Source organism: Trichosurus vulpecula, chromosome 4, assembly GCF_011100635.1.
Source record: "Trichosurus vulpecula isolate mTriVul1 chromosome 4, mTriVul1.pri, whole genome shotgun sequence".
NCBI classification, from domain to species: Eukaryota; Metazoa; Chordata; class Mammalia; order Diprotodontia; family Phalangeridae; genus Trichosurus; species Trichosurus vulpecula.
The window spans coordinates 27,023,763-27,049,391 of NC_050576.1; the positions used below are offsets into that span (position 1 = coordinate 27,023,763).

At 53.5% G+C, this 25,629-nt stretch overlaps 2 protein-coding genes across 3 annotated transcripts; one reads left to right on the forward strand and one right to left on the reverse strand.

Moving 5' to 3' along the window:
• The first annotated feature begins 1,792 nt into the window (after window positions 1-1,792).
• CZIB (CXXC motif containing zinc binding protein) lies at window positions 1,793-8,322 on the forward strand. 2 transcript variants are annotated; one of them, XM_036754212.1, is made up of 8 exons: window positions 1,793-1,874; window positions 1,994-2,077; window positions 2,270-2,326; window positions 4,010-4,091; window positions 5,892-5,923; window positions 6,611-6,688; window positions 7,365-7,430; window positions 8,132-8,322. In XM_036754212.1, exons 1-8 carry the CDS (start codon window positions 1,869-1,871, stop codon window positions 8,207-8,209), a joined length of 483 nt encoding a protein of 160 aa, XP_036610107.1. In that variant the 5' UTR covers window positions 1,793-1,868; the 3' UTR covers window positions 8,210-8,322. The 2 variants fall into 2 exon arrangements, with proteins under 2 accessions (XP_036610107.1, XP_036610108.1); XM_036754213.1 differs by lacking the exon at window positions 2,270-2,326.
• Window positions 8,323-10,156: 1,834 nt separating this feature from the next.
• Window positions 10,157-24,400, reverse strand: LOC118846049 (carnitine O-palmitoyltransferase 2, mitochondrial-like). Its single transcript, XM_036754214.1, has 5 exons — window positions 24,094-24,400; window positions 19,956-20,036; window positions 17,343-17,449; window positions 11,446-12,750; window positions 10,157-11,114 (listed from the first exon to the last, which is right to left on the reverse strand). Exons 1-5 carry the CDS (start codon window positions 24,276-24,278, stop codon window positions 10,783-10,785), a joined length of 2,010 nt encoding a protein of 669 aa, XP_036610109.1. The 5' UTR covers window positions 24,279-24,400; the 3' UTR covers window positions 10,157-10,782.
• Window positions 24,401-25,629: the final 1,229 nt, after the last annotated feature.

Genomic DNA, 25,629 nt, shown 5'->3' on the forward strand with positions numbered 1-25,629 from the left:
CACAGGGAGGAGACAAAGACAAGATGTACTCTGAGCATCTTTGGGAGGCCCAGAGTCCGGTGGGAGAAAAGGAGGCACCGACATTGATGGATATAATCCAGATTATGCTAGAAGTGCATTAGAAGGCTACAAAGAGCTGAGTCTCCTCCCTCTGCTTTCACAGGGTTCTACTCCTTGTGTCCCCAATCCCGGGCCCTCCATCTCTGGAAGCTGACCCATCTAGCACTGCCTCTCTCCCCTTCTCACCTCCTAACTACACCCTCGGGTCTTCCCCAGCCAAAGAATCTTCCTTTGATCCTGCCTGTCACACTTTCAGTGTCTGGTGCCTCCTCCCCACTCCCTCCTCAGCCCCTGCAATCTGCTTTCCGCTGAAACTGTTCTTGGAAAAGGGCACCTTAATGGAATCTGAATTGGTCTTTTTAGTCCTCATTTTTCTCGCCTGTTGGATGTTGCTGGCCCCTCACCCTTGATGTTCTTTCGGGCTTTGGGAGACTGCTCCTTCTCCCTGCTTCTCCTACCTGTCTGGCTGTTGCTTTTGTCTTCTGTCTTTCCCTGTCAGTGGGCTCCCTTTGGCTGGTCCATAGGCTTCTCCTTTAGCCATGGATGGAGGTATGGTCCAGGGATGTTGCCCCTCCCCCTGGGGACGCTGCCTCTGCCATCCTCTGGTCACTCCTCTGGAAGTTCCTCCTATATCTGTGACCCAGTACCCTAAACTGAAGTCCTTCAAGCACATTCTGGGCATTTGCGCCAGGTCCTGTGGGCACCTCAAACTTCACACCTAACTCGTCACATTCTGCCCTCCCCACCTTGCTTATTTCTCCTCGGGCTCAGAGAGATCTTTCACTCTCCCCCTCCCCAAACCAATCCTGCAGTTGCTACCTCTGTGTGATCTCAGGAAAAGCTGCCCCCAGCTGAGGTCAGGACCTCATCTCCTCTCCTCTATTAAGTTGTGCCATGATATTTCCCTGACCTTCCCTGGCCCCATTTCATGTAGAGTCAAAAGTATCTTGCCCTGGCTTTTCTGATGTCCGCAGTGTCCCTTTGGTGGCTGTAATCTGCACAGCTCTGGCCACACTGGACGTCTAGCTCTGCCTTGAATTCGGTGTGCCTTTTCCCGTCTCTGAATTGTCATTGGCAGCCTAGAGTGTGTGGCATCTTCATCCTGTTAGAGAAACCTTTGGCTCTGCCTTTCCAGTGAAGTCTTCCCTGCTTTCACTCCCCCTTCTCACGTCTTCGTTCTAAAGCACTTTACAATCCACCTTGAGTGATGAAAGGAACTTTGTGTCCAATGGCAGAACCAGGAATAATGGGGCAAAGCTGCCACGGGGCAGGCTTGGTCCGGGTGCCAGGGAAAGGAGGTGGCTCGGTCCACCAAGGGAAACGAGACATGGTTATAACCATTTTGCAGACGAGGAATGAGTCTTGGCAGCGACTTGTCCTAAAGTTTTAGATGTTTGATGAGGTTATGAATAAACATTTCAGACCAATAAGCACGTCTTGGGCACTTCACTCTTACCCCATACCCACGACCTCAAGGCACATGGCCTTTCCCTATCTGTAAAATGAGGCATGGGAGGAGGTTTAGTGCCCAGGGCAGCAGAGAGCGAGCGTCAATGAAGTGCGTGACAAACCAGATGTTTAAGGCCACTAGAATTACACGGATAACTATGGAGGACCTTGAGGACCTGGACCTGAGAGCTTCATTTTCCCTTATGTGGGGGACGCCTCTCGGTTACCAGGGTAACAGGTCCCGCCCCCCGTGTAATGCCGCACATGCGTGCGGGCGCAACGTGCCCGGGCAGGGCGGCGCTTTTACGCCAGGCCGGAAAGCAGCGCGCCCGCAGCTACCCTTGCGGTTCCGGCCGGCCATGGGGGTGAGCGGGGAGCCTGCGGCTGGAGGGATGGGGGTGCGGGCCGAAGGAGGGAACAAGGGGAGGACCGGGGGACGGGGGACGCGGTCGGGACCGAGTCTCGTCTCTCCCGCCCTGCACAGAGGATCGGGCTGCAGCTCAAGGCCACGCTGGAGAACGTGACACACCTGCGGCCCGTGGGTGACGACTTCCGCTGGTACCTTAAGGTGCGGCCCCTGGGGGCGTGGCCTAAGGCGAGGGGCGGGGCCGGGACGGAGGGAAGGAGCCTAAGGTGCGGTGCGGGCGGCTGCGGGGAGCCCTGGGGCAGGTGGGGGGCGGAGTCCCTGGACCATTGCCCTCCGGCCGGTGCAGCTGACCTTCAGCCCCTGACCAGCCGCCCTCTCCCCCTCTTCCCCAAGATGAAATGCGGCAATTGCGGGGAGGTGTCGGAGAAGTGGCAGTACGTCCGGTTGATGGTGAGACCCCCAGCCCAGCGGGAGGGGAGCGTGGGGGGGCTCCCATGGGATGGCGGCTGGACTCGTGTCCAGGAGCTTGTGAACGTCAGTGACCCCGTGTCCCCTGGAGGAGCCCCCAGCGTGGCTCAGCAGCAGCCCGTGGGCACAGACTTCACAGCACACGTGGAGTCCCCCCGACCTATAGTGGGTGTGCGTGGGTAACCCCAAGGCCTCGACCTTCCCATCTTTGCTTTGACCTCAGACAGAGGCTAGTAACCTCGCCCAAGGACGGCCTTGCAGCTTAGAGACAGTGCACAGAGAACCCCCAAGAATGGCTTCTCTGCAGAATTGGGGAGGGGAGAGCTGAGCCTTCAGCACAGTCCCTGAGAAAGCGATCTGGGGTGCTGCATTGCACCTGTGGCGCCTGGGGGAAGTTGCTGCCAAAGAAGCTTGGGCTGATCTTCGATCATAGGATTATCCTGCAAAGGGCCTAGAGATCTGGTCCAGCCCCTGCATTTCATAGCCAACCTCTCAGTCCTGTGCAGGCCCACTTGTCCTCTGCCCTGGTCAGACACATCTGGAAGCTTCGTTGTGGTTAGTTCTGAATGACACATTGTAGGGGGACTTTAATGAGCTATAGAAGGTCCAGAGGAGAGGCATAGGATGGGAACCCAGACAGCAGGAAGACCAGCTTAGAGACCTTGGGATGTTGCACTGGAGAAGACCAGACCGTGATGGGGGGACAGGGTGGGAAAGACTTTTCATGGACAGACTTAGGAGTGAAGGCTGAGAGTTACAAGGAGGTAGATTTCAGCTGGAATGAAGTGTCTTTTAAGGTAACGAGTCTCCTTATCTGTCATCCTTATCTGGATGGATCTCCTGAGGGAAGCTGCCAAGGAGGTTGGGGCTGAAGGTTTGAGTGGGGACTAGATGTCTCAAGGGCCCTTCTGACTCTCTGAGGTTCTTTGCTTTGCCCCTTAGGTTGCCCTTGGTCATCTTGCTTGGTAGTTTACAAAGCACTTGTTTGGGGGGCGGGAGGAGTAGCACAGTCAGGGTCTGACCTTCCCATTTATAAATAATTGATAAATTGAGTGTGGAATCAGGCCCAGAAGGGAATTAGGGAGTCTGAGCCTAACATGGAAGAGATTTCAGGGTTTTTGTCTTCTAAGCTGACCAAGATGTCAGGGCTAGAAAGGAGAACTTTCAGTGGCTTGAAAAGTCTGGAGCAGCTGCTCAGGGGAACTTGACCAAGGCAGCTTAGGAGACTTCACAGAACAAAGGTTCTTGACATTTCTTGTGTCCTAGACCCCTTTGGCTGTTGTTCTGATGAAGCCAACGTTCCCTTCCCAGAGTCGTCTTTAAATGAATCAAGTAAAATACCTAAGATTGATTACAAAGGAAACCAATTATTTTGAAATACAGTTATCAAAATCTTTTTTAAACATAAGCTCACAGATGCCAGGTTTAGATCCCTGCCATCTATTGCCCCAGGGAGATTTGTTTTTGGATTATAAAGCCAAGGTTGGGAGCAGATTGTTGAGGTCTGATGTGCTTTGCACCCCACCACACTGCCCACGAGTTCAGGTGCTGACAGAAAGCCCCCACTATGTGGCCCCAAGGGTGGGGGCTTCCCTCACCCCTCCCTGGCCCCTCGTTCTCCTTTGCTTCTGAGCCTGCTAAATGGCTTACTTTGTAACTTTGCAGGACAGTGTCCCCCTGAAGGGAGGCCGGGGCTCTGCAACCATGGTGCAGAAATGTAAGCTCTGCTCCCGGGACAACTCCATCGGTAGGTGCTTGGGGGACCCTTGTGGAGGCAACGGGCTCGGACCAAAACCTGCTGGCATTGGGCAGGCTCCTCCCAAAGCTAGATTCTGTTGCCTCTCCTGAAACTTGAAGCCTGCCTGCCCTTCCTTCCTTCATCAAGTCTCATGCCCTGGGTGTGGGAGCTCCAGAGGTCAATTAGACACTGCCCCTGCCCTTGTGGAGACATAAGCAAACATGCATGAAACGGCAAACAGTGCAGGACCCTGGATGCCCGGCCCTTAAAAAGGTCCAGACCAACCATGCCCAAAAGTGAGTTTGGCGTCTTTGCCTCAAAGCCCTCCCTGCTTCTGAATTACCTGTTACTGCTGAGGGCACCACTGGGGTTGCAGCCACCTCACTTCCCCATCAAACTCCCACGTCCAATCTGTCACCAAGTCCATCATCCTTCTCTCCTCTGACCCTGTCCCACCGTGGGCCCGGCCCTCATCCCATCCCACCTTTAATGCCGCAGTATCAGGTTAGCCCATCCTCCGCTGGGCCACCAAAGGGATTTTCCTAAAGCACTGCCTGGGTCAGGGCTCACTCCCCCCATCCCCACTCAGTAAACTCCAGTGATTCCCTCTTGCCTCCAAGATCATCTATAAAACCCTCTGTTTGGCCTCCAAAGCCCTTCATAACCTGGCCGCCTCCTGCCTTTCCGGTCTCCTCGCTCCCTTCCCCATACTCTTCAGTCTGAGGACACTGGTATCCTGGCTGCTCCACAAACAAGGGCCTCCGTCTCTGGCCTCTGGGCATTTGCCCTGGCTGTGCCCCAAGCCTGCAATGCTTTCCCACCTCATTTCCATCTCCTGGCTTCCTTCCAGTCCCAGGAAGCGTTTTCCAGGGCCCCCATCGGAGACCACAAGCCCCTGTGTCATTGATCCTGACTCCATCTTGTTCGTCCGTGCTTATTTCATGTTGTCTCCCCTCCTTTATTAGACTGAGCTCCTTTCAGGCGGGGACTGTAGTTTACCATCCTTTATATGCATAGCACTCAGCCTGGTGCCTGGCACACAGTAGGTACTTTATGAGTGACAGGAATCAGAAAGAGGGGGGTCCCTGGGCTGGAGGAGTCAAAACCCATTTGGTCTTCCTGCCTCCAGCCTCTTCCTTCCCCACACCTACAAAAAGGGATCCCAAAGCCCCTGGGTGACCAAGTGTCCCCCTCCTGCTCCCCAAGCCCCAGGCTTGTAGCTGCTTCTAGGATCAAATAGAGACTCCTCAGCTTCTCCCCCAAAGCCCTTCCTCAGGGGGCTCCCGCCTCCTTTTCCACACTGATCCTGCACCCCTTCTGCCCATGCCTGTCTACATCACAACATGTCTTCCGGGTTTTGGAGCGAGCCGCTTCTGGCCTAGAGCACAAGCCCTTTCCCCACTTGGTATGACTCTGTCTGAGCTTGGTGTAGTGTTTGTGGTGTCTCTGGAAGGCAGGAATGAATTCGCTTTTGTCTTTCAGGCCCCTGGTGCCCAGCACAGAGCCTAGCACACTGCGGATACTCCACAGTGCTGGCTGAGGGGAGCCAGGGCGTGGCTCTGCCTGTTAATAATCAGTGCTGATCCCAGGAGAGGAGGGTGGAATCTCTCTCCTCCTTTGGGTGCCTGAGTAGGGAGCCCCGAGGGGAGCGGCCTTCCAACTGCCTGGGCAAAGAGAAGCAAGGCTGTCAGGGGCCTTGGGGGGCTTTGAAGCTTAGGGATCAGATTCATTTTCTGGGGCAGTGTCAGCAGTGAGCAGATCTTTACTGTCAGGAGCCAAGAGGACTCCCGCCTTCTCTTCTCATTTCAGACATTCTGAGCAACAGCATCAAGCCTTACAACGTGAGTCTGACCCTGCCCTGGGCAGGGAGGGTGGTGGGGAGGGGCAGCTGCGGCCGCTGTGCCTAGACTGGGCTGCGCTGGGAATTCACTGTGTGTGTGGGCCTGCTCGTTCCCTTCCCTAGTCCTCACTCTTTGTACCTGCAAAGTGGGGGTAATACCAATGCCTGCCTAGAGGACTGTGTGACGGATCAGGATGGATGAGGGGGCACTTGGATGAATTATGGGGGCCCTCCCTGAGGGAAGGGGAGGTTCTCCAGCAGCATCGACCCCAGGCCAGCCAGAAGCAGGTGGTTCATTCTGCCTCAGGGTGAGGCCTTAGGAAAGCGCTTTGGGGGAGCAATGACCAGCCCAGAGAAGGCGCCAGAGGATCAGGGGAGGGACCCTGAGTCTGGGGCTGTGATCTGGCTTCAAATCCCACTCCTACTTCATGCCTGTATGACCTCACACAGGTCGTTCTCCCTCTCTGGGCCTCAGTTTCCTCATCTGTAACATGAAAGTGCTGGGAACTCAGTTGCCCCCCGGGCCTTCCTGCCTCTGAGTCCCGCAATCCAGTGACTCTGATTTCCTGGGGAGAGTCACTGCCTGAGGGCGGCCCTGCTGGCCGGGGTGGGGGGATGGTTCCTTGCCAAGCTGAGGAAGGGCTGACCCCCACCCCCACCCTCCGCCACCAACCTCTCCTTCTTCCAGGCTGAAGACAGTGAGAAGTTCAAGACGATTGTGGAGTTTGAATGTCGGGGCCTGGAGCCTGTGGACTTCCAACCCCAAGTAGGTGGTGCCTCCCCCGGTCCCTCCTGTCCTGGCTCCCATGGCACTGGAGACCCTGGAGGCCAGAGGCATTGCAGCCCCAACCCACACGGTCACAGCCAGTGGAGCTGTCTGGGCACAGACAACCCAGATGGTGTCCATAGAGCCCCACTCCCCACTCCAACACCTACAGGGAGAAGGAAGGAGCCCCTGCTCATGACAATAAGTCGAATTCAGCATTTATTAAACACCTCCTGTGTGCAGAACATTATACTAGGTGTGGGTTTGTGTGGGTGTGGGTGTGTGTAGAGGGGAGGGGGGGGAGTTAATGATAAGAGTCTATAGAACAGAGCAGGCCAGGATAAAAAGTCTAACCATGGCTCTTGGGCCTGATTTAGAACTAACAGATGCAAACAGAAACCCACGGCCCAGCCTCTGGGTCTGGGCTGAATAGACACTGGGAGCCAAAGGGGCCCCATCGGGTTCTCAGGCTGGCACGTGGCATGTGTCTTGTAGTGTTAGAGGACACTAGAGAGGTGGTGGGGAGGGAGACCTCAGGGCTAGGGACAACTCTGCCTTCAGTTTCCCTCTGGGTTCCTTCTGGCTTTCCCGTTCAAAAACTATGTGGTTCTGTGAGCAGGACCATGTCCCTAAGGGCCCTGACCAAACTCATCAGCTCTTTCCTGCTTCCACTCAGGCTGGCTTTGCTGCCGAGGGCTCAGAGACTGGGACTGTTTTCAGTGACATCAATCTGCTTGAAAAGGTATGGTCCACGAGGATGATGCTGGGTGTGGAGGGTTCCTCTGTGAGGGTGGGAGCTCTCAGGGGAGGCAGTACTGCTGGTCTTTGTGGGCAAGTCTGCCATGTGAAGGCTGAGTATGAGACTGGGCATCACGAGAGCTGGTGTCAGGTCCCAACATGGTCCCCCAATGCTGTTTCCTCAGCTCTAAGCATGAGGGGGTTGAATTGTTTCACAAGATGGCAGAGAGGTGGACTATGGGAGTGAGGTGCATCAGACTCTTGGGTGTGGCCCACCTATCCCTTTGGGGAGGGGGTTGTCGGTGGTATGAAAGAACATAGAAATTGGGAAGGTGGGGGAGTGAGAGGGGTGGGTTCCCTCTGGTTCTGTTAGCACTGTAGAGTCCTGATTCCTGGGGCCACCCCAGGTAAGGGGAGTAGGGGATGTTGAAGGGACTGACCCTGGGTCACTCAGCCGAGAAGGTGCAGGTCCAGGGTCCACTTCCTTCTCCCTCCACCTGGACTCGGGCTTCAAGCAGTTGGCAGATTTCACTGTTAACCTGCCTGTGGGGCCCAGCAGGGAAGCCATGGCACCATGTGTGCAGAGGCCAGAGGATGGGGGTAGGTCTTGTGACCTCAAATCTGAGGCCTTCCCATTGTGGGCGAGGCTGTGGAGAAGGGTAGAGAAGCCCAGAGGGTCCTCACACTCCTCCTCTCCTTTCTCAGGACTGGACAGACTATGACGAAAAAGCCCAGGAATCTGTGGGAATCTATGAGGTCACTCATCAGTTTGTGAAATGCTGAAAGAAACTGCCCCTTGGCCCCAGATGACTGCCATGTACAGGTTGGCCTCTGGCTGGGCCTGGCCTGTCATTGTAGCTCCCCTGGTCACGCCAATAAAGGCTCGTGTCCCCCAAGCCTGTGTGATTCTGCAGCCCAGAGACGGGCTGAGGGAGAGGCGGGGTGGGGGCAGGGGGCTGCCTCGCTGTCCCACTCAGCTCTTTGTCCTCCAGAGTTCACTTGGGCATCTGCAGGTCTGGTTGGCTGGGGGAGGGGGGTTGAAAACAGATACCCAGAAAGCCTCCATTTAGTGGCTGTGGGGACTTAGTGGGCTGTGTACCAGGTGGTCAGGTGCTGAAAGGGAACTCACAGGTCATTGTGTCCATCTGAGGCACCTGAAGCCCAGAGGCCATGACTTGTCCTGGGTCACAAAAGTAGTGAATGTTGGTGCCAGGGCTCTTACACCCCCCACCAGAGAACAAAGGCCAGCCACTTCCCAGGCAGTCAGGCAGATGAGTCAACTGTTAGCTGGAGGCCTGGGGCAGAGGGGCAGCCCAGGTCAGGAAGGAGCCCTGGTTCCTTAGGACACAGACCTGGGTTGGAGGCCCTGAATGTTGAGCAGATGGTCTTGGGCGGTTGTTCTGATGACCAGCAGGCATTTCAGTAGCCCCAGTGTGGGCAGGCAGCCGGGATCTGCGCTCTGGGGGAAGGGGAAGCCCCTGGACAAAATGATTCACAGCAGAAGTGATGCCAGAAGTGAGCACGGCGCTCAGGCCAAACAGAAGACAGCAATGTCCCATTGCAAGGAGGATCATCCAGACAAAGCTAGTTCACAAGCCCTCAGCACCAAGCGAGGCCCAGGAGAGACAAAGGTACCAAAGAGCCCACTGAGTCCAACCCCCTCATTTTACATGTGAGGAAACTGAGGCCCAGAGATGTTAAATGACCTGCCCAGCTTTGTGTGACTAGTGTCTCAGGTGGAATTTAAGCCCAGGTCTTCCCGACTCCCGAGTCTGCCCTCCATCCCCTCTACCACACTGCCTCCCATGATGGATACAGACTGAGGAAAATTGAGACCATGAAGAGGCTGGTGACAGGGGAGAATGCGTTGCAGAAGAAACTACAGTGGGGTTCAGACATTGTGAGAGGTGGAGACCAGGAAGGCGTGACCATCTCTGCCCCGGCCCCAGCTCTAAGCCTCTAGCTCTCTCCTTGGGGACTTTGCCTTTCCTGCTGCAGACTGAAACTCTTCCCACCCCTTTGCCTCTTCTGTCCCTCTACCTTTGCTAAGAAGTTCGAGAGAACATTGGCCCCTGTCAGGTGGCCCATTATAGGTGCTAAAGAGATGCTGAAGCAGAGAGATTCAAGAATAGACACAAGTTATGTGCTGTGATCACCAATATAAAGGGAGGAGTCCTTGCTTGGGGCTCAGGAGGCCTGAGTTCTTGTCTTGGTCTGGACAGGGACTCACTGTCTGGCCCCGGGCAAGTCCCTCCCCTTGGCTGGGCCTGTCTTCCTCTGCACATGGAAGGGTGGGCCTGGCAGGCTATAAAGCCCCTTCCAGCTCTAACATTCGGCCTAGAAGAGATGGCCAGTTGGAGAGCAGAGTTCAAGTCTCTGAGACTGATCAGGCTGCTAAGTTACCTCATCTCTCTGAGCCCTGGTTCCCTCAGTCACATGGTAAGAATAACCACAGCTTGCTAACACCTTATAGATTACACAGAAAGTACTTTGTCCATTTTCTAATTCTAGGAATTCAGTGGAGGGGCAGCCTGGGCCTCTGCCACCCCCGGCTGGGGTCTGGGGTCAAGCGGGGCCTGTCATTTCTCACTGCCCTCAGAGAAGTCTGGATGCTCCTGGGCGGTTGATCAGCATTGGGAGAGGGAGTCTTCTCCCTGGGATTTCCCTATACTGATGGAATCACAGGTCCAGGCACCAAATAACAAGGGTTCCGTTAGTAGAAGACAAATGCCCATGACATGCCAGCCTGTCCTGGGTGACAGTTACTGGTTTCAAGAGAAGAGTTTTTATTACAGGAGTATCAATTTCCAACAGCCAGCGGGTCACCCCTGACACAGACCACACGGGATCCTCAACAAGAGTCTGAGATGGTTTTCTGGAGCGACCCTAACCCATGTGGCCCGTGCCACACTAACCAGGTAGGAGCCAGCGGCCTCCTCCAGGACAGACACTGTGTCTCCTCCATCCAGCTCAAATCCTACCCCCAAAGAAGCCCCCAGAAGTCACAATTCACTCTCTAACTTGTACAATCCACCCCACTTTAAATAACCCATTAATTTTGGCAGATTGATGATTTTAAAGTTAAAACATGACTGTTTCAGTTACTCAGGCATTTCATGATTTGGGGAGGGGGCAGGGCAACTGGGGTTAAGTGACTTGCCCAAGGTCACACAGCTAGTAAATGTGTCAAGTGCCTGAGGCCGGATTTGAACCCAGGTCCTCCTGACTCCAGGGCCGGTGCTCTATTCACTGTGCCACCTAGCTGCCCCCACTTCATGATTCTAAGCTCACAGGACACTCCCAAACCCTTCTTGCTCCCACAGTTATCACTAGAGAGGTGCTTTGTGCCTCCCCTGCTAACTTTTGACAGGCTGGCCTTCTAGAACATCAAAAATATCTCCCAAGGCCTTGTTCACACACTGGAGGAACTCCGTGACATTGCGGGCCGGGTAGGAGGAGACGTTGCAGCCGATCCAGTCATCGTGGACCCCGTAGCCAATGCCAAAGCCATCGGGGACGACAGGCGCGAAGCCCCCAAGGTTCACAGCAGGGCTGCTCAGGGTGCTGGTGGACAGGATGTTGTGATTGATCTGCGCATAGGCCGGGTCCTGGTAGAACTCGGGTAGTTTGTGACCTTCAGCCGCTGCCAGGTATCTCAAGGCAAACAGGTGTCTGTCAAATCCCTGGCCTGCGGGACAGAAGGCAAACAGTGACTGATGCATCCACCCCCAATTCTCCAGTAAAAACTCCTGTCTATAATTCAGCCTCTGTCCTAGCCTAAAAAGGTGCTTAAAGCAATCAGTAACAGGAGGGAACCTGTTGAGAGGCCTTCAGAGGCTGTGCAGATCCACTGCAACCCAGTCGTGCCAACTCCAGCCTGTCTCCAGCATTGGGGAGCTCCTGCGGCAGAGGCCATCCATTCCTCTGTTGGGCAGCTCCAGCACCAAATCCTTTTTCGGCCAGCTCACTTCCCTCTCCCTCCCAGGGCAGGAGGAGTCTCATAATGGGAAGACACTTACCCATCGCGGCCTCCTTTGTCAGCTGGTTGTGGTACTTGGAGCACTGGGCCATCATCTCTTTGAGCTGATCTGTGCTGTTCTGGGAAAGCCCCCTGACAAATGCCTCTGAACACTTCTTGGTGAACACAGAAGCCGGCCGGACAGTCTCGGTACGGCCGTGTTTGAATGCCGCCGTACTACAGGACTCATAAGTGGCCACCGTTTGCCCGTACTGCCGGAGGAAGGCCATCTGGAAGGAGAGCTGAGCCACCGCATCAGGACTGAGCTTGTGCTTCTTCAAGAATTCTTTGCCTCCTCTCTGAAACTGGATGAAGTCTATAGTAAGGGTCTGCATGGTGGAGTCAAACTTCTCTTTGGCTCTGGCAATTCCAGCTTTTAAAGTATCGTTCAATCTGAAATTGAGTTTCTGCACAGCCCTCGATGAGTCGACAGGTGCAGGCTGAGCCTGGGGTGTGATGGCAGGGGTCTGGGTGCTGTCTTTAAACACATCATTGAAGACTCTAAGCACAGCAACGCCATCACCCCAAGAGTGCTCAAAGTTGATGGCTGCATTCCCATCTTTGGCTACGATGAGGTTGAAGGATTTGTCAAACCATCGGTTCACACCATCTCCGTGCAGCATGGTATGGGACAAATGGACCAGGTCTGTGATGGGGAAGTCATCTAGACACAGACAGAACACAGCCGAGTCCGCTTTACTGAGCACTTCCTCGTTCCCATTATTCAGCAGCTCCTGCCTCAACCCAGCCCAGGTGTCTCGGTTTTCAGTGGTCAGATACGCCAGAGGAAACTCGGGAGTGGGGCTGTTGTCAGAGAGAATATACTTCAGGTGAGCGTGGACTTCCGTTGCTTTGAGGATGTTCCCATCTTGATCCAGGACATCAAAGACGTAAAAATTCCCATTCCTCAGCACTAGCAGGTGCTTCTCCTTGTCATTGGTAAAAAGCTCATCTCGACCAGGCTTGGGCAGCCGAGTTGAATTGAACAGTCTAAAATACTGCGACATATCCAGGGGGTAGGCATTGACCATGTAAGCGCCATACCAGGCCAGGGATGAAGGCACAAGGCGGATAATTCTCTTAAAGGCATCAGTGTTGCTTTTGGCAGGGTTGAGGTGGAACACCTCTGGCTCGAGGAGGCCAGCCCTGAGACTCTTCATAAACCGCATGACTGACACAGTTAAGTTAGTTGCTCGTGTGAGTTGGTCATTATAATCAGGCTTTGGGTCAGGGTTGAAAGACATGAACGGATTAAAATTCAGAACAATGGAGTCTCGGGCAGATAGGTACATATCAAACCAGGGACCTATGAAGATATTTAAGGTAATAAGTGACAAGCACAGAAGCTTTATTCTAGAAAACACACATTTATGAAGCATCCACTATATACAGACCGTGGTGCTTAGTACTGGGAAAAAGGATCCCTGCTGTCATGGAGAAGGGAGACAAAGTTATCATAGAGAGGTCCCAAGACCTGCCAAGCATGTGAGGATCTACCACTGAGAAAGCTTCCCTGAGTGCTGGCAGGCAGTCTGGTTGCTCTGTGGGCTCAGAACTGTCCAATAGCCAGGCTGTCCAACGGCACGCACTTTGGGGGGAAACCAATCAGTTTCTTTCCTGCACACGGCAAGCCCTAATGTGCAAAGGTGACTGAAGAAGTCCCTATGGGTCCTGAATGAGAACAAATCCAAATGCTATTATGACTCTAAAGTCAATTTAAGCAAACCTCATATGTGAACAATCCTTATAAAGTATGCCACATAATGGCACCTTGGTTTTATAAGGTCCAGATGGGAGTTCCCTAGACAATTTGTAAGGGTTTATAAATTATTAACCAGCTAAAATAATGAAGTCAAGGGATGAACTGCTGGTGTCAGAATAACTGTTGGAGGCCAAATAGGAATGGAAGGAAAGCATGTCTGCAGTGATAGAAAATTAGGGAAATCATGTTTGACCAAAGCAGCCTCCTCTAGGGCACCCTCATGGTACATCCTGGTGGGGTGGTTCCTGGGGTATCAGAAAACCATGACTGGTACACATGCTTGGCAGGTCAAGGACAAGGCCCAGTGATGGACTGTGGGTCTGCTTTCCGAGGACCAGCCAAGCCACATGAAGAGGCTCCACACCAAAGCAGCCACAAAGAAGATGTGGGCTTTGCCTATGTCGTTTCATTGAGAGGTGGCTCAGTGGTACAGTGGATAGAGTCTGGAGTCAGACTCACTCATATTTCTGGCTTCAAATTTGGCCCCTGACACTAGCTGTATGACCCTAGGCAAGTCATTTAACCCTGTTTGCCTCAGTTTCCTCACTTGTAAAATGAGGTAGAAAAGAAAATGGCAAACCACTCTGGCATCTTTGCCAAGAAAACCCCAAATGGGGTCACAGAGTCAGACACAACTGAAAACGAATACACGCAATTCAACCAGTAGAGGGACTGTGATCTACATCAGTTAAGAAAGATCAATCCTGACAAAAGCCCAGATCTGAAAAACCGAAGAATTTGCTATTGCCTAACAAGACACATCTGTGTAAAATGTCAGCTGAATTCAGAAACCAAGGTGGCTTCAGAAACTAACTTGTACTCCTCAGATCACTGCACTGAGTATTACTGCAGAAGACAGATTTGTCCTCCTGAGAGAAGGTGCCTCTCTGGTATTCTAGGAGGCTGGCACCAAAAGGAGTCTGTGTTCCAGTCTCCGTCACTGTCTGGGTGACCTGAACAGTTTCCTCCCTTCTCTGGGCTCCAGTTTTCCAATCTATAAAATGAGGCGTGGGAGGGGCGGGGGGGCGGGTGGATAAGTTTCTGTCCAACTCTTAAAAAAAAAAACAAAAACAAATTTCAGAAGAGAAATAGCTGCTGTCCCTGGTGGGCAATGGTGTACTTTCCCCGTCCCAGAGTAACCTAAGCCCTTTCCAATGCAGTGGGATTGCTGTGCAGAGGTCAGCAAAACCTGCCCAATGCCCCGCTGGGAGCCTGTGAGAACAGGACTTCGGGGTACAAGGCCGCTGTGTGATCATCCTGAGTCACAGCTGGTGAGCTAGGTTTCCAGGTAGCCCAGCTGCTATGTGGCCCTAGGGCTGCTGAGGGAAGGGCCAGCCTGTCTATGGTCCTGCTGGGAGATCTCTGTCTTCCTCAGGGTGAAAAGAAGATTAGGAAGCTGAACAGTCAGAATCCGGGGTTCTGAGTCCCGACTCTGACACTGACTCACTGTGTAACCCCAGGCAGGTTATTGTCCTCACCTGACCTCAGTCTTTCCATCTGTAAAATGAGAAAATAATAAACTTTGTATTTCACGGGTCCATTGTGAACCAAGTGCAGCACTCTAGGGATGAGAACTAGAGACCCTTGACCGTTGACTGGAACCCAGCCAAGGTGCCATTTCTTGGCAGTTTTGTTCCCATCTTTCTTTGGTCCCTCCTGCCCTCCCCTGTCCACCAAAGCCAGGATTCCTGTCCCAGCACATAGGGAACATGGCCACTTAAAGGGGTCACGAGAACTGAATGGGGTCCTGAGTGTGACCAGTGTGTAGGCTGATGATGACCCCTGACCTTCAGTGCCTAACTGCCCATGGGCTGGACACCAGGGACTGAATTAAAATAGAAGAAGCTGCAGGTCAGCCACATGAGGGATAACGTGGATGCTTTTCTAACATTTGACCAGGTTGGCAGGGGTGGCGGCGGGGCATAAAGGAAGAACAATGAACTTGGACTTAGAAGAAGTGTGTTTGAGCCCAACTCTGCCACTTACTAGCTACATCTCCTGAAGTGTCCTCACATGTAAAATGGGGACAGCAAAATGTGCACCACCTCCCTCAGAGGTTTGCTGGGAGATAAACTGTAAAGTGCTCCAAAGAGACAGTTATTGTTTTGTGTGGGGCCTTCCACTACAGGGCTAACCTGATGCCTCCTCTTGGGAGGAGAGGCTCCAGACCTGCTGCTGGAGGACCTGCCTCATCACCAGGAAGGCCAAAGGAGCGATGCCTCTGCTCCCTAATGATGGAAGTGCACTGGCACCTGCCCATCCATCAGGGCATCAGGGACACTGCTCTGCTGAGGTGCAGGCCCACCCATCCTCGATAAGGGGAGTCCATCTGGCCACTGCCTGGGGACGGGATGCCCTGGGAACACTACTGGACTTGGAGCTGACAGACAAAAGGAGCTTGGACAGGGTGGCAAAGGAGAGCATATGGGTTTGAGTCCTAGCTCTGTAACATTGGATTAAGTGGCCCTGCTCTGAGCCTCCTTCATGCTCCCCAGGGCTACTGCTCTGAGGGAGGATGTTTTCAGGAGGCACTGAAGTCACTGACATACGTACATGCTGGGGGTCCTGGCTGGTGTGGCCTCCCTGTCCCCAGGGCTGCTGCTCCGAGGGAGGATGTTTTCAGGAGGCACTGAAGTCACTGACATACGTACATGCTGGGGGTCCTGGCTGGCGTGGCTTCCCTGCCCCCCAGGGCTGCTGCTCTGAGGGAGGACGTTTTCAGGAGACGCTGGAGTCACTGACATACGTACATGCTGGGGGTCCTGGCTGGTGTGGCCTCCCTGTCCTCCAGGGCCTCACTTGATGCTCTCTCTCAATCTCTCTCTGCACTCATCTTTTCTCTCCTGCCTCATCTTTCTGCTCTGGCTCTTCTGTCCATCTCTTTTCCATCCTCTCTGTTTCCTTCCCTGGTTCTTGAGAGAGCAGAATTCACACAGGTAATGCCCCATTTAGCCCTGCCCACTTGGCCCCTTTGCCTGGGGGAGGCCTCTAGAATCCAATCCAGGGCCAGGCAAGCACCAGCTAAAGCGAAACCACAGGGACTCCCCTTCAGAGATGACGAGAAGTGAACAGCTTTCTGGGGAGGGGGCAAAGGGCACAATGAGCAGCTGGAAGTCTTGGATTCCTCACCCAGACACAAAGGCCCAGCCCAGCTCTGCCACCTCCAGGCTGGGCAATCCTGAACAAGTTATGGAGCCCTTTGGGGACTGTCACCCCTCTCACTCATGGGGTTGCAATTTAAAGCAGGGCAGTGGCAGGCAGAATGGATTCAAATGCTTGCTCTCACACCTGCCAGATACCTGCCACGGAGGAGTCACTGTCTCTGAGTTTGTTTCCTTGTCTGTAAAATGAGGCTAATGACCAGCTGCCCAGGGTTGTGGTGAGCTAACATACCGAGCAACGCCTGGCACCCGGGTGTACTCCCATCTTTCCAAGAGGCAGGCCTTGGTGAAAGGAGTGCAGTGACCAGGGCTCCAGGCTCAGCACGGTCACTGAACTAACTACAGGCCTTGGGTTCAGCCCCTCCCTTTCCTGGGCCTCGGCTGCCCTTGTGTAAGACACTGGCCTGCACAGAGATGGGGTCCTAGGTCCCTTCCAGGCCGGACGTTCTATTTAAGTACCGAAAAACTGCCAATAAGGCCCACAATACAAACTAAGGGACAATATTTATGTGTGTGCGCGTGCGTGCACTCGCGCGCGCGCGCGCACACACACACACACACACACACACACGCATGCGCGCATACACGCGCATGCGCGCGCACATGCATACACACACACACATGCATACACGCGCACGCACACACATACACACACACACGCACACACACACGCACACAGAAAGTGCTGGGCTCAAATCCATTTTCCCAGTCATAACTGTGCCCAAAGATGGACCCCTTCCTTTTGGGGCAGGGATGCCAACAGTAAACGCTTGGGAACTTGTCCCTCAGCTCTCCCCCCCTTCAGCCAGCAGTGACCTTGGCTCACTGACACTGCGAGGCTGACCGCTGACCTCTCTGCCATCCTCCCTCACAATACTTTTAGGACCAGAACTCCCTTGAAGGTGGCCTGCCCTCAGGTCACAAGGTCCCCTCTGCCATAGGGCATGTTCACAGCCAGGCTTCACTCAAACCCACCTGAGATGTAGCTTGTATGTTTATTCTGCTTGTCCTTAGCAACCAGCTGTGCGTGCAGTTCTTTGCCAAGTCCACTTTCGAAGGTCCTGCAGAGCTGCTCTGTTCTCCTGAGACATTCAAGAAGGAAATATCAGACCACAGGACATCGAGGGCAGAGAGGCTGCAGACCCCAGTCAGGCTAGACTAAAGGACAATTCAGGATTTTACTGTTTACAGAGAAAGTGCCCAAGACCATTATCACTCCCATGCCTGAGGTAATTTACATCAGGTCTAACATTTACATGGCACCTTCAGGTTTACAAACCACTTTACACAGGCTTTCATTGGCAGTGAACCGCCTTACCAGGGCCACCTAGTCAGTGACCAAGTTGGGGTTCTAAGCCCTGACAGGCCCCTCCTGCCTCAGAGTCCAGAGTTGCAGCCACCGGCCTCCCTGCCTCTAACCTGGGCTCTCTCTGGCTCTCTCCACTGAGCTTGTCACCCGGACCCAGAGCACCAAGAGAGCAAGCAAAAAGGACCCTTCCTTTCCTACTGGCTGAACTTCTGGACTTCATTCCACTCTCATCCTGCAAGACCATGCCAACCCCTGCCTTTTCCAGCTTCTTTTTATATGCTGTCTCCCCATTAAATGGGGAGCTCCTTGAGGGCTGGGGCTGTCTTTTGCCTCTTTATATGTCCAGTGCTTAGTATGGTGCTGGGCACCCAGAAGGTGCTTAATAAATGTTTACTGCCTGATGGAGCTGCTGCTGGTCATCTTTGGAAGACCCAGAGAAAAGGAGGTGCCCAGGACTGGTTTTCTAGAAGGGGAAGCACGTGGATATCTGTGGACTATAGGCCATCAAGTTGATCTGTAAATCTTGGCACTATCTGAGCCTACATTATTAAGGAGATGCTTGTGGCCACTAAAGGGTGACACAACATCACCCAGCCCAGGCCATAGAGACTTACCTCATGTCTCCTTTTAGCCAGGGAAGGCCTGGTGGAGCAGCATCTAAGTCTCATGCTGCCCTCATCCAGGATAAAGTGGAGATATGGGCTCCATGACAGTACGGTTTAGTGGATCTGGGAGAAACCTGAGCTCAAGGCCCAGCCCCCAAGTGTTTCTTAAAGAGGTGATGTTAACCCACAGGAAAGTCTCCAGTGTGGGTTCCAAGCACCTGGCCCTGGTGCATCCTCTTTGACATTCTGATCAGTGACTTGGCTATAGGAATAGATCACATGATTGTCAAACTGGCCTGACCCGAGGCTTGAGAGGACAGCTAACACATGCATGCAATGAAGCTGGAGCCTAAAGGCCACAATGTGGGCCAAACATGGGGATTCAAAAAATGAACTTCATGAATGAAAGGCAAGAGGAGACGTGGCTTTTTTTTGTGAAAAAGATCTAGGAGGCCTAGTGAACAGCAAACTCAAGAGGAGTTGAGAGGGCGACATGGCAGCTGAAAAAATCTTACACTGCCCTAGACTCTGTTCAGAGAGATAGTACCCAAAACAAGCAAGGTGAGAGTGTCCCTGAATTCTGCCCAGGCTGGGCCATAGCCAGAGATTGTGTTGAATTCTGGGTATGCTGAGGCATAGTGCGGCACGACATCCCTGCTTCTGAGGTGGATGCTGGTAGATCCTCTTAAGACACCCACTGTACCAAGCTTCCTCTAACCTAAGAGGTGTGCCTGGAGAAATCCCAAGAGGCCATGGTTCATTTGATGCCAGTAATCTTGGCTAGTACACTGATGAGAGAAGTCTACCAAGCAGTGCTATCCTCCCATGGAGAACACTGCCTCCTGAAGTGACAGACTCCCTGACCACCTCTCATCAGAGACTCTGCAAGCAGGATCCATGCTGCAGGTGGGCTGTAAAGGGGCTGTCATCTCAAGTGCTTTTCAACCCTAAGTCAAGTCTATGATTGCTGGTGACTTGATTAAAAATTAAAAGTTTGTTTTCTAAATTGACAAAGCGCAGGACCGACTCCTGGACACTTTTTGTTATCTCACCCAGTACAGAAATGCCTCTAAGGTTCAGCTTGATCTGACTCCCCCACCCCCGGCCTCTCCAGCCCTCTTAACCACTTCAACATGCATCAAATACCTACTGTGTATACTCCATCTCCTAGGTGATAGAGATACAAAGTGAAAGTGCAGTCCCTGCCCAAGGAGCTAATGTTCTCCTGGAACATGATATCTGCAGGAGGAAGTAGGATACAAAGGAAGGAACAGTGGAACCTTCCTCTAGGGACTCTGGAGGACAGACAGAACCCTTGCTCCTGCTGGGCAGGAGGCAAAAGGAGGCCTTCTCTTGTGGGCAGAGATGGCAGATTCCCTAAGAGCCCTCATGAGCGCTGAACCACGGTGGAGCAAGTGTCCTAGCTTTGTGCTGGCCTTTGTCTCTGTTCGAGTCCATCTCTTCCCATTCTGGCCATGGATGGATGAGGGCATAAAATGCATTCTCCTGGGGGGAGCTTTGGGCTGGCCAGCCAGGTTGTGCCAGGGAGGACACTCTGAGAAGGCAGTTTTCTTTTTCAAGGGGAAAACATTCATCTTTGGCTTTGCAGCCCTGGGCCACCTTCAGGTTGGACGGGTTCTATCCCACAGCATCTTCTGGGTCACTGGTCTTTACCTGAACTGGCTGTCATCCAAAAGAGGTCTCTGGGCACTGAGGTATCTCTTCATGGTATCTTCGAGTTTGGGAATAGGCAGCCTGAAGGAAAGAATTCCAAGTCAGATGGGATTTAGATGGAGAACAATTGCACTCCCCACCCACACTAACCAAGCAGACACTGGCACGTTTATTTCTTTGCAAAAATTGAAGAGAAATAAGTTCCATGAAGACTTTGCCTCGATGGATCTCCATGAGCCAGGCTACCTACCTCTCAAACTCAGCACGGCCAAAATAAACTCATTAGCTTCCCCCTTAGGACAGCCCACCACCCTCCCGGGCACCTCCCAGGCATTTCCAATTCTCCCCTCCCCTCTGGTAACCCAATCACTTCTTCATTCCTGTGGATTATAACGCCATGTACAGTCACCCCTCACCTGTAGTTATTCTCCTAATTGGAATCAGCCTCCTTGCTTCCAGCCTTTCTCCTCATCCTTCCTGTGGTAACTAAAACAATACTCCTGTGGCACGACCCTCTATTTCGATGGCTCCCTATTGTTTCTGGGCTATCACATGGCCTCGCAGTCTGAGTGCAGGTGACGGCTCCTGCTTTACCTCGAATCTCCTCCTCTGCCACCTCTTACTCCATGTCCTTGGCTCAGCCCTGTCCAAGAGCTGGAATATGCCCTCACCTCTTCTTGGCCTCATCAAGCGATTATCTTCTTTCAAGGTTCAGCTCAGGTCCCATCTCCTTTGTATAGCATTTCCTGAAGGGTGTTGGTAGGTTCCTTCTCTCCTCACATAGTCTCAAGGGCCCTTTGATCTGTCCTTTGCCTCCTTCACTCCCTAGCTTGAACACCTATCTCGAACAAAGCATATCCTCTCCACAAAAGGTAAGCTCCTTTGGGGCAAGGACTGATTCATTTCTGTCTCTGTATTCTCAGTACCTAAAGCAGTGCACAGAACATAAAGGCACTCGATGAATGCTTGCTGGATTGAATTGGGCTTGAGATGTGGAGGCCTCGGTTCCAATCCCTGGCTCCAACCTGCAAGCCTTGAAGCAAGTCATTTTATTTCTCTCCCTGTAAATGTTCTCCCTTAGTACAGTGGGAGCAATGTCTACACAACTAGCCCAACACCAGGTGCCAAGGGTTCCTAGTACCAGCATCCAAGACAAACTTAGTCAAAGGGGTCTCTTGAGAGGGCAGTTTCTTGTGGACACTTCACCATAACAGATTAGTCCTATCTCCAGATCTAGGTAATTACTTTCAACCACCACAGAGAGGCACAAAATTTCCCCCAAGCACTCTCTCCCTTTAGAAATTACTTTGTACAGACATTATAGTTACTTGTATCCATATTGCATACCCCACCCCACCCCAGTCCCTTGTAAGGTAACCTACCAGGGGACTGTAACCATTTGGTGGTGTCTTTGTATCTCTAGGGCCTGGCACACAGTAAGTGTTTCATGTTGACTTTTTTCCAGTACCTGTGTCTGACTGGATTGTCACTGGTTTACTCAGCTTTCCAGGCCTCGTTACCAGCCTAATGTTAGGAAAAGGGCTGCTCCACAATCACCCACTGGACATGCTATAACCCTGGTCTCCCCTGTAACTCTGGCAGGTTCTCAATCCAGAAAGCCAGCTGGCTCTGCTCAGCTTGGTTCCTGTGGCACAGGGCATGTGCATTCAACACCTAGAAGCTGTAATTAGCCATAAATATGGCCTTGAACCTGACAAACGTGAACTCCCACCCCCATCTCAATCTATGAAGAGGCAGCTCCAGTCAGGGAAAAATAAAAGGCCAGACTTTGGAAACACAGGGCCTGGGTTGGCATCTTGGTTTGGCTGCTTAGTTCACTCAGTGTAACACAAGGGAGTTAACCTAGACCTCTGAGCTCCCTTCTGGCCCTGGAATCATGACCTTATCAGTATTCTTCCTCCTCTTTAATGCCCCACCTTGTACTACCCTTCCCTTCTAATGTCTCTCCTGTGGACTCCAGGAAAAGGCAAAGCTGTCAGAAGCATGGCCTGCTTTGCTTTTGGTCTCTTTCTAGGTGCTTCCCTCCTTCAGATCCACAATATCCCCACTGGAAACAAGGTGAAAAAGCTAAACTCCTTGACTTCTGAGGTCCCTTCCAGAAATGTGATTCTGGAAAGTGGGGACAGGGGGGCCCCTCAAGGGAGGACAATGGCGTTAGTTTTAACTAATGGCTTCTAGTCCACTAACAGCCCAAGATCTTTTTTTGGGCAAACTGTTGCCCAATCATACCTCACCTATGCCTATCCACCCCCACCCCCTCATTTTCCAAATGATCATATTCAGTTGAGACAAGTGAAGTGCCTTCCTCCCAGGATCCCAGGGGTGTTGACAGGGTAGAGCCAGTATTTGAATGTGGGTCTCCTGACTTAAATCCAGTGCTTTTCCCAATTCTGCCTCCAAAAGAGACTAAGTCATAGAACAAAGGCTCTGTAGTCAAAAGCCACAGAGCTGGCAGTGGCCTAAGTATTCATCTAATTTTACAGTCTGGGCCCACCTCAAAAAGGTGAGAATCAGCTCATCACCAGTACTTTGGGATGGGCCTTGGTCTTTTCCCACTTGCTTCTGCCACAGCTATAGAGAGAAGGCTGCTAATAAACAGCATGGTTTTTAAGACCATCAACAAACAGTATTTTGGCTGTTGGCACCCTATATGCAGGAGTCTTGGTCAATGAACCCTGACCTCAATCTGTTGGTCAAACTTGGGGAAGGACGCTAAAGCAAGCTGCAGTACCGGAAGCAATGCCCAAACGCTTGAAATTGCAGAACCATTGGAGTGATGCAGTAGGACTGATTTTTTTCAAAAAGAGTGAAGGTCAGAATGGTACAGTAGTTATTGTGGCAATAGAAAAACAAAAGGGGGCTAGGGATGGGGTGTTATGGGGGTCTGCAGAAAGCTAAGCAGGCTCGGGGACCAGAAAGGTGGGGATGCTCTGTGCCTCAAGTGAGAGGGTTAGAGATCAGCGAAGATTTAGAAGCCAGCAGAGGTGAAAGCCCACAGTGTGTCGCGTTAGAAATTTAACAAAAAGGTAAACTGAGGCAATTTGCCAAGCAGGATATTTATTAACAAGGTCATGAGAACTGATAATAAAAGATGAGCGTCACGATAGACCTTCTGAGAGACAAAATTCTGAGCAATTTATTAGGCTAGTGGTGACCAACGGATTGGGTCGCTGGTCCCTCTTGATGACCAAACACCAAGAAGGTTGACAAACCGAGGGGTGTCTTCCTTCTGACTGGCCTGACAGTTCGGCACTGGACCTCCCCTGGCCAAATAAAGCAATCCCCAACGGTAATGAAGAGGTGGGCTGAGTTTTCAGCTTATTACTTATTGAGGTAAAAATCTAGGCTTTATCATTATGCTCAAGCATAGGTTCAGGCCTCAGAGAAAACCTGAATGCTGATCAAGATTAACAAGGCTTCTCATAGCCAAAATCCTGCCACCAAGACTCGTTCATTAATGTGTTGCAATCTGGACCCTTCCTCTGAGGCCACCCACGTTAATGAGGAGCTCGGGTGGGGAAAGTTTAATCAGCCATCACCTCCCACCCCCCCACCCTCAGCAGACTCCACAGGTGAGGGGAGGTCAGTCCCGCCGGGCAGAGACGCCCCTGGATCCTCCTGAAGCGAACGTTCCCGTCCCGAGGGGCGTCAGCAAAGCGGCAGAGGAATACAGGGGTTCGGGGATCCCCGCAGCAAAGGAGCATGCCGGCGGGAGGGGGGGGGTAGCTCACGCCCTTTGCCCTTTTATTTTTCCACCTGCAGAAGCTGAACACTTTCCCTCGGACCTTGACCAGAGGCTTCAATGGACTTAGCCGCACGTTCCACAGGGGGGAGGGGAGGCACAAGTGGCTGTCACCTTTCACCCACTTAGGACCCCGCCCTGCCCCGCCCCAAGGACGGCTGCAGACTCCCCTCCCCCCTCCGGCCGCGGGAGCCGCAGGAGAGGCGGCCTGGCGGGTGGCCGCGGTCGGGGGCTGACCCGGGGGCGGCCCTGGCGCGGGGGTGCAGAGGGCCGGGGGGAGGGGCGCCAAGGCAGAGCCACAGGCCCCCCCACCCCCATCCCCCCCCCGGGCCGGGCGCACACAGAAGGCGCCTAATGCGGGCAGCCCGCCGGTACCTGGGCAGGCTCGGCTGGAAGTGCAGGGTGGGCACGACGCTCCGCTGCAGGTACTGCCGCCCGGCCTCGGCTCCGGCTCCGGCTCCGGCTCCGGCCCCGGCCCCGAGCCGCCTCCGCCCGCAGCCTCCGCCCGGCATCCAGAGCGGCCGCGGCCCGAGCCTCAGGCGTACCACCAACGGCCCCATGGCTGCTCCTTCCGCCGCGAGCCTCGCTCTGGCCCGGGGCGCCCGGCCGGAGGGACCTCGGGGTGTCGGCGTCTCCGGTCCGAGCGGACACTGCGGGCCGGCCGTGCGGTTCCGGCAGAAGAGGGCCCAGGAGGAGGGGGGAGGAGCGAGGAGGGCAGGAAGGGGCGGGTCCGTCCCGGGGGGCGGGGCCTTGGGGCTCCGGGTTCTTAGATCTCAGACCCGGCGCGGGGTGGGGGGGGAAGGAAATAAGGGGTAACGTACAAGAAGATGGGGAAGGTCGGGGGGCCGTGAATGGCTCTGGTATTGGTCCTGGGGGTGCCAGGATGGGGAAGGAGCCGGGAGGGTCCGAGCTGCCCACCAGGTGGGTGGGGGTGGTCGGGACCAGGGAGACATGGGGGCAGGCACACCCACCGAAGCCCAGGTGGAAGGGGCTGGGGGTGGGGGAGGGGCTGTCCGAGAGTGGGGGCGGGGCAGAGAGGAGGAACGTCACGAGGGCGGAAGTGACAGGACATGACAGCTGGTTATGTGGGTGACCCCCGGACTAGGAGCCCGGGCGCGTGGCGCTGCTTTGGACCAGGGGAGAGTTGGGGGTAAAGGTCCGTTAGGGACACGTTGAGTTTAATATGGAAGCAGTGTGGGGTGGGGAGGGCAGCGGGGCCTGTTGGGGGAGGGGCTGCTTCTGCCTCCCCTACCCGACCAAGGACCAGGGGCTGATTTTGTAAACTTGAGCAGGTGGGAGGTTGAGCAGGGGGCTGCCGGGAGCTCTGTTGAAGGCCTCCACAGAGGGAGAAAAGGAATTCCGGGAACGTACCCTGGGCTGGGAGCCAGCCTCCGCCGGCCTCAGTTTCCTCATCTACAAAATGGGGGTAATTACAGCCCCTCTCCCGGGGCTGTCGCAGGGACCAAACGAGATACTGCTGGTAAAGTGCTTCCGCCAGGGCCGGCCACTTAGCAGGCACTTGACAAGTGCTTGCTGAATGAACGAATGGTGAAGGAAAGAGTTTGTTAATGAAGTCTTTTTACATGGTTTCTATTTTTTCACCTAGTTTTTGTTTTCTTCGAAGTTTCATTCATTTCATTCAGTCATACAGTTGTGATACTGTGGCTCTATAAGAAACGCCCAGAGTTTGGTTTCAGAAAAAATGTTGCAAGCCTCACGAGAAGTGAGCAGGACTAGGAGAACACTGTAACACGGTGCGCTGTACACTGTAACACAGTAACGCAGTGACAACAGTATTGTAACGATGATCAACGCGGAAAGACTGCGCTACTCTGATCAAGACAGTGATGCTGACAATTCCAAGGGACTCATGAGATCTGCTACCCACCTCCCGAGAGAGAACTGAGCATG

Bases quoted from the DNA above. Each gene is read 5' to 3' on its own strand.
- CZIB (XM_036754212.1), top strand. The intron at 2,078-2,269 runs GTGCGGCCCCTG...CTCTTCCCCAAG, and splicing joins ACTTCCGCTGGTACCTTAAG to ATGAAATGCGGCAATTGCGG. The intron at 5,924-6,610 runs GTGAGTCTGACC...TCCTTCTTCCAG, and splicing joins ACAGCATCAAGCCTTACAAC to GCTGAAGACAGTGAGAAGTT.
- LOC118846049 (XM_036754214.1), bottom strand. From the start codon at position 24,278: ATGGGGCCGTTGGTGGTACGCCTGAGGCTCGGGCCGCGGCCGCTCTGG. The intron at 17,450-19,955 runs GTAAAGACCAGT...TGAATGTCTCAG, and splicing joins TTGGATGACAGCCAGTTCAG to GAGAACAGAGCAGCTCTGCA. The intron at 11,115-11,445 runs GTAAGTGTCTTC...TCTGTCCCGCAG, and splicing joins GACAAAGGAGGCCGCGATGG to GCCAGGGATTTGACAGACAC.